The sequence below is a fragment of the Brachyistius frenatus genome, unplaced genomic scaffold (genome assembly GCF_029030835.1).
Source record: "Brachyistius frenatus isolate BFR_SWC_R1_liver_20210118 unplaced genomic scaffold, ASM2903083v1 Contig_187, whole genome shotgun sequence".
Classification (NCBI taxonomy): Eukaryota; Metazoa; Chordata; class Actinopteri; family Embiotocidae; genus Brachyistius; species Brachyistius frenatus.
This window is the reverse complement of record NW_027210786.1, coordinates 170,750-184,890: the sequence shown is the minus strand read 5'-3', so window position 1 is coordinate 184,890 and position 14,141 is coordinate 170,750. Positions and strand designations below refer to the sequence as shown.

Below are 14,141 nucleotides of genomic sequence, written 5' to 3'. Positions count from 1 at the left end.
CTCTGCTGGGGGAATTCTTATGAAGTAAACCTTTTCAAATAAAAAAATAACTCCTCATTTGCAGTCAGGTTCTTCAACCTCTCATTACCACACCAAACTATGTAATGGTTGACCAGAAAAACTGCAAAAGTGGAGGTGACAGGGTTTGTGTAATGTAGACTTTTCATGAGAATTAAGCTACCAACCGTCACACTTCCCTGCATCAGTCTAATCCCACTGGATGTGTTTAATTACATGGGTTTTACACATCCTTCCAATTGTAAGAGTTTGCGTTTGTGCATACAATATGAACTGTTTTAATATGATTTCGAAAGCATTTGTTTTTACCAAAGATGCAGCCTTTGTGTTCTATCCTGAAGTCACACAGTGTTTTGTAAAGATACAAAAGGACTCTTTTAGGAAGGATTTTATAACGTTGAGGTTCATTAAGTTAAGAAAATTTACAAATGTTGAGATCTACATTATTTCCCGCTATGATGTGTAGTATGTCTATTATCATAAGGAGTGAGTACATATGACTCTTTCCTTATTAGCTCATTAGCATTTCTTTCTTTGCCTTTTTTCTTTTTATTCTTTTGCCAATTCCAGCAATTTTACCACAAAAAAAAAAAATCACATTAAAATTCACAAACTGCATCACATTTTTGATTGGACCAATCACAAAAAACTCAAGCTCGCGGAAGGACTGATATATAGTTGGAATAATAGAATGCAACCTATAAAGTCTCAGGTCGGTCTCACTCGGGTAGTGCTATTCTACCACTTGGTGTTTAGCAGACGAGCAGGTCCATTGTGTCAATCTGCCACATGAACAAACCACAAAGTCTGACCTCCTTTTTCTTTTTTAACACTTCCTCTTCTCATGTATCTATTTTCCTCCATCCTTCTGTTGCTCTCTTTTCACTGTGATGGCACATTTTTATATTTACATTTGCTCATCACCCACTGATCATTTTAATATTACCCCATTTCCACTGCCACTGTACTAAACACAGTACTGTTCCTGGCAGCGGGGGGGAGGGAGGGAGGGGGATGGGGGTTGGGGTGGGGGGGCATAACCCAAGAGCAAAGAAGTGAAAGGTTATTCTCAACATTTATTTATCTTTCTCCCTATACAATCCTTGTCTCCATGCTGCGCCCATGTCAGGATGTTATCGCAGAGGATGCCAGAGAAGGCCTCCCTTCGTGTCCCTCTGACCCCACTATGGTAACCTAACTAACATCAGCGCTGACTAATATCAGTACATACACTGCACACACACACACTGTAAATATACAGAGAGTTGTGGAACAAGGCAATAAATGCAAGTATGCAACTAGCCCTTCATAATCTGCCTGTTAAACCAGATGCTTAAAACTTCAAATGCACACCTGTATGTTTGACAAGCTACTTTTGTTGCTGTGGTTTACAAAGGCCAAGAGAGAAATAGAGTCTCGTCTGTTACACCTGCTGCATGCGGCGAAATGCTTCTATAGTTTAGCCACATCCGCTGTGACTATGACCTCCCACTAACCAACAAAAGGGGCATGTATTGTTGCAAGCTGTAACGCATGTCATTAGAACATGCTAGATGAAGTTCATTCTGATGTCGACGCAGTAGAAGTTCTCATTCACTTGGAAACGGACGGAGCTTCGAAAAGGCTCTTGCACACCATAAAGTGCGTCCAAACATGTGACTTAAAAAGAAAGATAAAAAACATGCCGGCTATTCTTTTTGTCATAAGTGACGGGCTGTGTGTGTTACTAATAAAGTGACAGGGTTTTCCTTACCATGATAAGAAAAGCCATTTTGCCCCCCCCACCCCGAGCCGAACCCGTGTGGGGAGTATTTGTCCTTAAGCTTTTTGGGTGTTACTGCATTTGTTTATAATCTGCTCTAGCTTTTACACAGATGATAATGATGTTAAAAAAATGACATGCAATTATTTTTACACTATATTTTGTCTTTCACGATGATAATTGGGTCAATTTAGGCAAAGTGCCATAAATTCTTGCCGTGTCTGTGTTGGGACGCTGGCAACACTGCAAGTGTGATCGTACCGATCATCGTTCACATTCATGACTTCCTGTGTCGTCGGAGAGGAGGGTCAAGAAGTTGTCAATCACGGCTGCAGAGGCACTAAATGTGATGCTAACGGCCCTTTCACCGTGTCATGACTAAACAGTGTCTAAATCCAGCTGCATTCATACCGTCTGAGCCGGACTTAAGTCCTCCACAAACTTAAGGAAAATACTGAGTGACAGAAGGACACTCTACTGTTTTTGTATACAGTAAAAGAATATGAAATGGGCTGTAAACTTACAGTATTGCATGGAGTTGCACTGACAAGAACTCAACCTCTGCATCCAGATATTCACACATTTGAAGAGAAGGCAGCCACTATTAGAACAATTTGACGATAACACTTCTCAGGAGATTTCTGCTCCACAAAGCCACTTATCAGTGCACTGCCAGCGAGCATTTAGAGGAGCTGTATGAAAGATTTAAATATAGATTATGGGTTAATGTTCCTTCCCTCTGTCTCTTATCTGTCTCTGTTTCTGTCCTTCATTTTTTTTAAATCCCGTCTTTTCTTCCTTCATCACTGTCTTAAATGTTGATACCGTTTTGTTTTTGTTCCTCATGGCTTCCTCCTGCTCTTTTCTCTTCAGTTAATATTTCCACATTTTCATCCCCTTTTAAGTCTGTACTTAATCTTTTGGTGTAAAGCTCACGTGTGCCGTTATTTCTACACATCTGTAAAATGTGTACGTGTACATTTGCGTGTCACTCTTTGGATATGTAAGCGGGCCGAGCCCCAGTGTAATTGCCTGGCTGATGTAAGTGTGAGCATGGATTCCTCTGGCTGCCGGGATTATCATCAGAGCAACTGTTGGGGCTGGCAGCACACACACACACACACACACACACACACACACACACACACACACACACACACACACACACACACACACACTCACACACACACACACACACACACTCACTCACACACGCACAATGACAATGAGCCCTGTGCTGGTAGAGCTTATCTCCTTACCAAGACGCTTCCTCCCTCACAGAGCTCTGTTTCCTCTTCCCCATCCTTCGGCCCAGCCCTGAGCTCAGCCCAGCTGTAATTACAGTCTTATCACACACATACACTGGGAGGGGTTCACATAAACACACGTCCACACGCAGACACACCCGCAGACGTTCACGCTTTCGCTCGCGTTCTTGGGTGACGCGCTCGCTATCCGAATCACGAAGTATTCACGGCCTTCCCTGAACTGAAACTTCTGCTTTTTCGGCGCAGACTGAGAGACGTCTCATTCTCTCGGTGTCCTCTGAAATCCGCTCCGTCTGCAAAGACTATGGCTGTAAAAGCAAAAACTAAATCTCCTCGTCTAATAATTCCACTTCCAATAGCCTCTTCTTTTCCCGGCTGACCACGCCGGCTGGCTGCTGGCTGACTCTGCTGGTGCGTCTCCTCCCCTGCTGTCCCCTGATGATGAGTCCAACATGTGTGTTACTGTCTCTCTGCTCGCCTGTCTGTCTTCTCTGTCTTAATTTCTACCTCCTTTTTTCACAGGTACTGTCCCGGCCTCATTGTGTAATAAATGTTTGTGTGTATCTTTGTCTGACTATTTGTCCGTCTGCTTCTTCTTGTCTCCTTATCAAGCATTTAAAGTCGCTGCCTTACAAATTGAAGCAGGTACACCTTTGGTTTCATGGCTACTTCCATCTCGCCATCCAGCCCTTTTTTCCCATCACCCACCTGTCTAACACTTACACACCGGTTCATTACTACCCAGCATGCTGTAGAACGAGATATTATCACAAACATCATTTTGAAGTCGATGCAAAACACAACTTAAGACCCTGTGGTAGTTGGTAGATTCACTAACATAGTTTCTTTCTAGAGTCAAACCTCCACTGTGTGGCCTTCATCTCCACCATTACACAAAGTTGGCACACACTATTGTGTACTGTATTGTATGAGCTGCTTGTTTTTTGTTTTTTTTGTCTAACAACAGCTCGCAGTCCAGTTAAGCTCTGTTCTTCTATTCCCTCAAAACCAGAAACAAAGTCGGGGGGCTTAGTCTGAAGCCATGTCTTAATGGTGTTAATGGGCGGGTGGAGCAGGAGGAAAAGATGGAAATGAGAGAAAGGGAGAGGTATGGAGAAGAGAGTAAGAGGTCAATGCAGGAGGCTGAGGGGGAAAGGATGTGAGAGGAAGGAAGGAAAGAAGGAAGGAAGGAAAGAAGTGAGGGAGGGAGGGAGAGAAGGAGGGAAGGATGGCGGGAGGGAGGACCAGAAGGAAGGAACAACAATTTCTGCATGTCACAGAGACAAGCAGAGCCCGGGGGAGAGTGGGGAGCGAGGAGAGGGGAAGGCAGAGGGATGAAGGAGGGTGGATGAGGTCTGTTTGGTTTTTGTGCCAGCGGGCGGCTTGCTGGCTGTCTGCGAGGCCTTAGACAGCGTCAACAGGCAACTGGCATTAGTCACGCGAAGCCTCGTAGCTGCTCGACAGCGGCGGGCGCTTCAGTGTGGCAGCGGCTCACAGACTCCCAGACTCCATCCCTTAAGTGTCACGGCACACACTTTACGTGCTTGTATAAACAACGAGAAAAAGAAGAGCAGCAGGTAACAGTGTATTTGGATGGGCTGGCTGCTTTGTTTACTTTTACACTTACACTGTGTGACTGATAGAGAGAGTTATTGTGTGGGATTGTGGTTTTGCACCTCTGTGTGCCTCACAGTAACAGACCTGCACGACTCTTTTGCCAGGAATTGTGGCTCGATTTGCCCTAATCAATGTGTTAGGAGTGATGGGTTGCTCTAACAGAGTGTGTGTGAGGAACTTTAATTCATGAAAACCCTCCGAATGTATGGTGTAATTTCTAATATATGTGGACGTGTGTTACCGTGCAGGTCAGCCCTTCAGTCCTGCTCAGCTCTTTGAACACAGACGCAGTGTGCGAGCGTGTCAAACAGACCGATGGAATCGACCCCAACATGCTGACTCAGTACACCTCCACCATCAAGAAGGTATAAACTTCAGATTGATTGAAATGCATTTTTTTGCTACACCAGGTATTTCTACATTTTAAAGAATGTTTTGTTTTCATACTCTTTGTGTATGCTCTGTCTCTCCACGTGAACGCGTCCCTTCTCTGTCCATTGCAGGCTAATATAAATGGCCGGGTGCTTACTCACTGCAACCTGGACGAGCTGAAGAAGGAGATGGAGATGAACTTTGGTGACTGGCAGCTCTTCAGGGGAATGGTGAGACGAAATTACTCCCCTTAATGTTGTTGCTATGGAAGACATGTAATACATAATCTTACAATTGGAGTGGGATTGAAGCGTTTTGTTTGTTGAAAGAAATGGTCAGTCAGAGTCCACCGCCAATGATATAAACCACCCCTTCACTACTTTAGAGTAAAGGCCTGTATTCAATCTGTTTTCTCCTCTGTGATACTTTACAGACACTGCGCCCTGCCAGTGCCCTCCTGTTGACATGTGTCAGCTCTGGTTTATTCCAATAGGAAGCAAGACATTATCTCATAATAAGACATCTTGTGCGGCGGAGAGATATTGGGATGTAGATTTTATAATCCGTATTACGAGAAGGGCGCTAGTCAGTCAGCCAGGAGTCCAGTCGCCTGAGCCGCGGCTGAAATCACTAACACATGTAACCGGCTCCACTTCATCAAATGTCAGTCTGTGCTCCTAATGCCAAAGCAGAGCCCCCGATTGGTCGTGTTTTAGCAGAGATCCGATGCGGAGCTCGCATAGAAGCAGCTGGAAAGTGCAGTGGCCTTACGGCTCCATGTAAAAACCAGTGTTGTGTTGCCAGGATGCAGCCAGCACAGCCATCTGGTTCAAGATGGCTGACTGATATCTGGATGAAGGGATGTTATTGTCGGGGAGGAGTGGACAGCTGAGTGGCTCTGCTTAAGGAACAGCTCACAATCCTCCTCTATCAGAGGCTTTTATTGTTGCTGTCTGACATACTTGTTTTGTATGTCACATGCTTTGAGAAAACATGTTTACTATTAACTCACTGACATTGCTAAACCAAAGTTAAGTGACTTGTGGATCAGAAATATTCAACTGTGGTGTATGCTTTAAGGTGATGGAACAGCGTCATGCTGAAAGCCAGGCCGTGCTGCAGGATGAGTCCCGAGCTGCTAGCGAGCAGGGCAGCAGCGTGCACCACGGGGAGCCCAGCAGACGCTCCGGGGGAGCCCAGCACGAAGCAGCGGCCTTCAGCCTCAACCTCAGCTTCGAGGAGCTCAGCGGAGTGGGCCTGGAGGAGCCTCCGAGAAGAAGCAACAACACACACTGGCCGGTCAGCAAATATATCGCATGTGATCGGACGTACACCGCGTGTAATGCACATTACATCCACACGTGTTACACACGCAAGCGCACGGAAGTATTAAAAGTTGCTCCGTTAAGCATAAGTGTGAGCGCTCGACGCTCGCAAAGGGCACTGAAACGGTCGCACCCTCGCTCCCTGTCGAATGGCCACGTGTCGGTGACCTCAGTGGTTTCACATTAGTGTGGTTTTGAGGACGAAAAGAGCATGGCAGAGGAAGCTTATGGTGCTCTTGAATTTGGCAGAATTAAAAATACATGCACACTCTGCAGCACACCAAGAGGTGTCAAAGGGCCCCCTGTTTGTTATTTTCACCTTCCCTGTTCCCAATTTGCAAAATTCTCTGAAAGACGAGCAAACACTCACACGTAGACAGCTGGCTCTGCTGCTATTTTATATGATCTCACTTTGTGATTTGTTTCAATTTTAAATCCAACACTGAAAACACAGCACGGCTTCCATTGACACTCCATCTGCGGTCTCTGCCAGTAACTTTTTCTCTTTTATCCAACTCTTTATTTTCTGAAGCTTTCATTGGCTGCAATAGAATTCTAAAAAAAAAAATGCTACTAGAAGTGTTATTTTTATATTTATACTTTGGTGTCTTGCAGTTGAGGGTAACCCACAACCATAAAGCACTCTTGATATGATATAAACATATTCTTCAGCAGACTGTTGTTTGCACGCCAACACAACTTTTTCCTCATCTTGTCAGGTGGCGAATCACCGCACTTCCAGCATGTCCAGCCTCAACTCCCAGGAATCCTCCAATGACATCTGCAAGCTGACAGACAAGCAGCAGGCTGAGTATCGTGATGCCTACAGGGAGTACATTGCTCAGATGGCCCAGCTGGAGATGTCCGGCAGTGGGGGAGAGAGGCCCGTGCAGCCCCACCCGGGACAGTTCCTCCAGGCTGCCAGCTCAGAGGACAAAGGGGTGGGTGGACAGTCACAAGTACACTGTCATGGTTTTGTCACAGCATCACTGATGGCAGAAATAGTTCTGTCAAATTAGAGTACAAGCTCCCACTGTCAGATTACAGGAAAATACCTTGTGGTTAACTGTCGTCATTAACTTGTGTAGACGCAGTTCTGAGGCCAGCCTGGATGTTCATGTTTTTAAATGTTGCATTTCTCTGGCCTGTGCAACGGCAAGAATCTTAATCTGAGCTGGGAAAATGGAGTTCACTGCTTCTTGTGTTTCTTAATTATTGGCTTGAACTCTTTATTTGTCTTGGCACTGACGGGAGGACAGGAAGCTCTTATTCATAGGCCTCCAGAAGCCAACAGCACAGAATACAGTATATATTTATGTTCTCCTCACTGAATCCTCTTCTATCTCCTCAGGCCAAGGAAGGAGCCGACCCCGATAGCCGAAAGTCCTTCACCAAGAGAGGTTCCAAGAGTAGCGATGCCACGGACTTTGCCTCAGGGGTCGACGCTCAGGCCCTCGACCCCATCAGTGAAGAGGACGAGAAGCTGGACCACAGCTCTTCCTCCAGGACTCCAGGCCTCAGGAAGAAGGGAGCTGGGTCATACTACCACAAGCTGCCCAACGATGAAGACTCGGGCCCAGAAGAAGCTGACAACACCACACCCCTCCTCCACGAGGAGGCCAGAGCTGGTGCTTCGTCTCCTCCCAGAGGCTCCCAGCCCACCGGGCCGCTCACCAAGCCGGGCTTCCTCACCGAGATCCTCCTGGATAAGAAGGACTCGTCCGATTCAGGGATGCGTTCCAGCGACAGCTCCTCGGACCGCTCCCTGGAGGAGGCTGAGGGAGACACCGAGCGGGAAGCACTGAAGCCCAGTCTGATTGAGCTGGAGCTGGAGGGGTTGGTGAAGAAGAGGGGCCTCCTCCCCAGCAGCCTGAGCGGCCTGCAGGACGCCGCCGTGGCCCGCATGTCCATCTGCTCCGAGGCCCCGTCCGAAGTCAGCCTGATGGCCAGCAGCCCAGACGATGGCTGGCCATCCAGCGGTGTCAGCAACCTCAACCGCACCGACAGCAACACCACCCTTAACAACAACACGAGCAGCCCTGACGACACCAACACAAACACCAACAACAGCCATCATCATCATCATCATCATCATCAGCAGCAGCAGCAGCAGCAGCAGCAGGCTAACATCGCAGGTACCGAGTCCACCACCTCCACCACCACCTCCTCCTCCAGCCTCAATGTCTCACCAGCTGTCATCATCACTCCTGGCAGCAGCACCGCCGCCACCACCACGGCTGCCACCATCCACCACAACCAGAACCTGCGCACCATCAGTCTGGGAGACGAGAGGGAGAGTGTCCTCTGAGAGGCGTCAGTTATTCCAAGAAGGGTCATGCAGGGCGGTGTTCATGATGTAGCATCATAGTAGCGTAGCATAGTTGCTGATGTTGTGACGTGTTTCAATGTGGAGTAGTAAACCAATGTTTTGCTGTTAGTAAAGAAAGGTAGGAATTTGTGAAGTAAATTAAAGGTAGCGCATACAAAAGCTTTAAATAGTTGGTTGTTTAAAAACAAATTATACAAAATTTTTAAAAAAAATAAAAGAATCCATTTGATACTTTCATAATTACATGTTACCAAAAATGTTACATTCAGGTCAAATGGGGACAGCGTGAGCTTCTTATGTTACAAGGACTTTTGCTGTCCCATAGTCAGCGTGATTTCTCTCCCATTTGAACGTGGTGCTGTTGTGTGAAATTCCTGTGTTTAGTGATGGACTGTTAACGTGTTTGAGAATAAAATGTGACGCTTAAGGATTGGTAGACACGACTGAAAAAGCTTAGCGACGTTACTGAAGCCTTGTGTCTCGAAAGCAGATCGTGCAGTGTTGTGTTTTTTTTTGTTGGTAAAACATTTCAAATAGATGTAAATGTGGACATGGGTTTACTACATTGTTGGCACTTTCTGTGATAGAAGAAATACATGCATTAGACTACAAAGTGATACTGAACACGTGTTTTGTGAATCAAAGTTGAAATCGAGACTTTTTTTTTTTTTCCCCCGCTCTGTCTTGCAGGGAAATCAGCTGTTTTGTGCAGTGAAGTCTTAGTAGACGAGGATTTTTAACTGGTAAATAAACCAGATCCCTGAATAATTTGTCTTGTTTTTAACATTTTGTATTTTACCTCGTGCAGTAGTTTTAGGGGAAAAGATAGGGTGACAGTCAAGGGGGGTCATCACTGGCAGGATTCATGTTGTCCGATAGATGGCGCACTCTCCATACAAACGTGCTGCTGTTTGTATGAACGCTGCCTGTCAGAGGACTAAATTCAGCCCAGTGACTCCCAAAGTGGAGTGTGTGAATATATATATATATATATATATATATATATATATATATATGTATATATACATATACATATACATATATTTATATAAAGTATTTCAGGTACTTTTGCATTTAAATTAGTTTTAATTCATTTATGAATTACTTTTTTTTTAGGTTTTCATGCTGTATCAGGTAAGATGTGTTTTTTTGCTTAAACACTCAAACAAGAACTGCTGTCGTCCTTGGGGTGAAATGTGAGTCCATGCACAGATTAGTTGGTGGAATGAAAATATTTGAGCGAGCATGCTGTACTTTAAGGACGAGGTGAATGACACTTGGGGTTTCACTGTTGTACCAATTATGTCACCCCAACAGCTTGTATTGACCACCCCACTGCCCTTTTTACCCCCACTCACTTATACCTTTGCTACCTGCTCTACAGTACAGCGTGGACTGCTTAATAATAACGGAGGGCATTTAAGACTTGAAATGGGTTTGTTTTTTTAAATCTTGGACCCAGTGGTTTGTCACCACCTCTTATCAGCTGATCCCAACATCGCTTGATAGACTTGGTTCATATTACTGCGTCGTTTTTTCTACTCTTAACAAGCGGCCACTTTAGTTCATCTGGCTGATGATGCAAAACAGCGCTTTTTGCTCCTTTTAAATTTGGACTGAACACCATCACAATATTTTAAATAAAGCAACACGGACATAAAAGGTGTTTTTAAAAAAATTAAGACTTAAAAGCAATAACTGCTTTAATATGTAGAACGTGTGAAATCAGTAACGCACAGGCCGAGGTTCACTTTAAGTTGCCATAATTGTCCACCTTTTGAAACAACACAGAGCTTCAGCCCACTGCTTAAGTGGCTCAGACTGCCACACTAAACCATTTAATCCTATTTACTTTACATGTGAGAAAGTAAAAGTGCAGTGAGTCAGTGCACCCTAAATGCGCTTTTATGAAACCGTGCGCCTCCAGGTCGTGTTTGCCTTCAAGGAAGTGTTGACGCTGTGTTTTAGACCATTATAGGTCACATAGGCTACTGCGGCGCTGATAAGGACACTTTGTTGTGGGATTTGTTTTTGAAGTGCCTCAGAGGTTCTGTGTACGTTCAGGGCGGCTGCACGTACAGCTGGGAGCCTGGTTTTACACACATGACGCCAACAGTTCTCAAACTCGTCCCCCAAAACTGGAGTTCCTCTTCCCCAAATGAAACATGCTCAAATTTGCGTTTTTGATTTATTTTGTATAAAAAAAAGGTACAATTTACATTACTTTTATAAAAAGTTTCAGCATAATTAAGTACAACATTACACTTTTGCAGAAGTTTCAAATTCCTGCAACTATACAAGATAAACCCCCGAAGAGTTCACAAGGTTTCATTCTTTCATTTGAACTTTTTTTTTCTTCTTTTTTTCTTCTTTTTTTTCCTTTTTTTTTTTAACAACGTCCAGTCCTTCATGTGCCAACAATTCTGACAAGACAAGACTAAACTTTTTACAGTAACTAACCAAGTTGTCTTTTCTATTCACGTTCCCACCTCCGCAAAAAAGCGAAGACTTCAACAAGGAGAGGGATTGGGAGGGTGAGGGGGAGGGGGGGGGGGGAGGAATAATCCTTGTGACAATAATCTCGTTTTTCCTCCCGCTGTCGGGAACATAACGCGCCTTCCATTTCCAGAAAGGACCCACAAATAATAAAAAAAAAAATCTTAAGTTAAATAATAATGAAGTGTCCAAACAGAAAACACATCACATAAGATTGTCCCATAATAAGCAAAAGTCTCTTGAGTTCAGCGTCAGAAGAAAAAAAAGGAAAAAAAAAAAATCCAGGCCTGGAGGACAGAGGCTGGAGGGGGGGTGCGGGGGGAGGAGGAGGGGGGGGGGAAGTCCTGCTCTCCAGGTCCTGTGTGTGTGTTTTTGCGTCTTGACCAAACACCTGCAAAAGATTGAGAAAGAGAGGCGTGTTTAGAAAATGCAAACAGGGCAGAGATCCGGACAGACTGGCGCCAGGGAGGAAGCCGCAGTTTTTAACATTTAACCAAACACTCCCAATGCTAAGCAAACCCTGCGCTCCAGATGTACACTCACACATAGAGAGGGGAGAAGGGGGCGCACGCGCGTACACACACACACACACACACACACACTTTTCACACAACTTCAGCCTACAATCTGGGGAAGAATCAGCGTAATTGCCGCTCAGCTGGCGCCTACCCACTTCTTGTACCAATTATGTGCAGACATCGTAGTAGCAGTAATCCAAACAGCCATTATTTTCCTGTTGCAGATGCTCTTCATTATAGACACAAGAGGGTATAATAGAACCCTGACGACTGCTACTTGTATACAGTAAACCAAGCAGCCTGGAGCGAATATCTTCCATGTTATTCCGCTGAACTCCAATGCAAAATATGTGCCAGCTGAATGTCTTTGGACCCAGCAGACGACTCGGGGAATGATCAGATTAATCTGGGTCATCTTTCTGACACCGTAAAGTGTTAAAGAAGCCAGTGATGTGATCTTTTTTTTTCTTTCTTTCTTTCTTTCTTTTTTTTTTTTTTCTTTTCTTTCTTGAGATAAAATAGCCAATAAACATGGTCAAAATTGGCTTGAAGTCAAGCCCACTGTCCGTGCCTTGTCATAACTGACGCCCCATGTTGCAACGCATTCTCATGCAAAAAACGTATCGGGACCATTACAGCAACGTGAGACCACATTAGTAGGGGAACAAATGGATTGGTAGATGGTAATTCTAGCCCATTCTGCTCCGGCAGACTGGGAGACAGGCTGTAGCGGAGCCTAAGAACCCTGGACAGAATGCAGCAGCAGACATGAGGACAGCCTACTTACCGCTTTAACGATGTAGAGTCCGGCTGTCATCTGTCATCAGCTCTGATGGCAACTCCGGGGACTGAAAACAAACAAACAAACAGACCAAATGTTAGTCTTCACGAGCATCCGATCGATGTGTCTGGCGTTGCAACAGTGTTATGTAGGTCGAATCTCTTCCTCGTCTGATTCTGAACAAAAGGAGCAAAAAAAAAAAAAAAAAAAAAATACCATGCCATTTTCCTTTCCAACAAGCCATTTTGTGCGAGTTACGCATAGGCTACAAAGGCGCACTGCTTATGCGCACAAATAAAAAGCCACTCAATATCTTTCACAACATAGCACACTATAGTTTCCCCAATTACGATTTGCGTTCATTTACAATGTAATTACCTGTAACGACAAGATGCTGATATCTGTGTTGAGGGTGGTTAGAGGGGTCCTGGATGGAGTCTGCCCCGGCCGCGCAGGGTGATGCAGGCTGGTTAGTGCGACACTGGAGTCCAGCGCAATCTGCAGGTCCAGGATGTAGTCGATGACATGCTGCAGGATTTCCATCTTGCTGACGTTCTTGTTCTGGGGGATGCTGGGCACCAGCTCCTTCAGCTTGGAGTAGCAGTCGTTCATGTTGTACAGCAGGCTGAGCGGGTCATCCACCGGGGTCTTGCTCCGCGAGATTCCCAAAGAGTGCTCTGATAAATTTGCGTTGTTTTTCCGGAAGGACCGCACAGGGCTTATTGCTTTCATTTTTTTTTTTAATTTTTTTTTTTTTTTTTATCAGTGTTAAGTTAAGCGAGACGGTTTGCTTGTGTCGATATCTTGCTTCTTTTAAGTCCTGTTCTTGCCAGACGATCAGCGATCAGACTGGATTACCTAGCTGTCAGTGTGGTTTTTATAGGCAGCAGGCTGGGCATGCGACACGGGCGGGTCAAACGCGGCGATTGGGAGCGGTCGTGGTGTCACTCAAAGGCTTTCAGTCCTTCTATTGGCTTTTCTCTCTCAAATCCCGCCCCTTCCCCTCCGCGTTACCAGTGGCAACACATGTTGGAGGCGGAACCCAGAGGGCGCTTCAGCAGCTCCGGTGGGCAATTTGGAAAATTAAGCCCTTACCTGTTTCTGATCAAGAAAATTAATGTCAGTTGACAATGGCAAGGTGCGAGCGCGCGCCACTGCCTTTGCCTACACGTTTTGAATTTGATCTTGTAGTTTTGTATTGAAGATCAAGCAGAAGTGTATTTTGAAAGGTGCATTTAAAAACCAAAAAGGGAGCAGTCAGAATAATACAAAAAAAAACACACAAAAAAATCAATATGCGACTGTGCAAGAGGTTATGTGTAATAAATTATCGAAAGAACATTATATTCCCAATCAGCCAGCACGGAGTGTCCTACCAGCACATTCAGTTAGCGTGTGGTTTTGGAGGTGTGGATCAGTGATGATATAGGACCATATCTGGCGCGCCAGATTCCTAATTCAGTCCAGCCCGGACCGGTGTGAAGGCGAAGTTTCTGTCAGGAAAATGTTTGAGTAGTAAAACTACTTCTACCAGAAAAATAGTCTGGGCAGCAATCATTTCTTTGTGTTTTTACGCACGGAAAAAAAAAAATTGCCCCTGTGCACCAAAGCCTGGGGGATCAATTTCTGTAAACTGACGCGCGACAGTGGCAATC

General features: G+C 45.1%; 2 protein-coding genes across 2 annotated transcripts in view; one reads left to right on the top strand and one right to left on the bottom strand.

Moving 5' to 3' along the window:
• The window catches only part of kidins220a (kinase D-interacting substrate 220a), a 43,227-nt gene extending 33,768 nt beyond the window's left edge, over positions 1 to 9,459 (top strand). The window contains exons 27-32 of the mRNA XM_069718184.1: positions 1,148 to 1,207; positions 4,914 to 5,030; positions 5,169 to 5,267; positions 6,118 to 6,336; positions 7,082 to 7,303; positions 7,714 to 9,459. Of these exons, the coding sequence (XP_069574285.1) occupies positions 1,148 to 1,207; positions 4,914 to 5,030; positions 5,169 to 5,267; positions 6,118 to 6,336; positions 7,082 to 7,303; positions 7,714 to 8,670 (1,674 nt within the window). The 3' untranslated portion in view covers positions 8,671 to 9,459. The remainder of the gene's footprint in view (positions 1 to 1,147; positions 1,208 to 4,913; positions 5,031 to 5,168; positions 5,268 to 6,117; positions 6,337 to 7,081; positions 7,304 to 7,713) is intronic.
• Positions 9,460 to 10,865: 1,406 nt separating this feature from the next.
• Positions 10,866 to 13,346, bottom strand: id2a (inhibitor of DNA binding 2a). The gene is made up of 3 exons (XM_069718183.1): positions 12,865 to 13,346; positions 12,493 to 12,553; positions 10,866 to 11,578 (listed from the first exon to the last, which is right to left on the bottom strand). Exons 1-2 carry the CDS (start codon positions 13,216 to 13,218, stop codon positions 12,497 to 12,499), a joined length of 411 nt encoding a protein of 136 aa, XP_069574284.1. The 5' UTR covers positions 13,219 to 13,346; the 3' UTR covers positions 10,866 to 11,578; positions 12,493 to 12,496.
• Between the last annotated feature and the right edge of the window lie 795 nt (positions 13,347 to 14,141).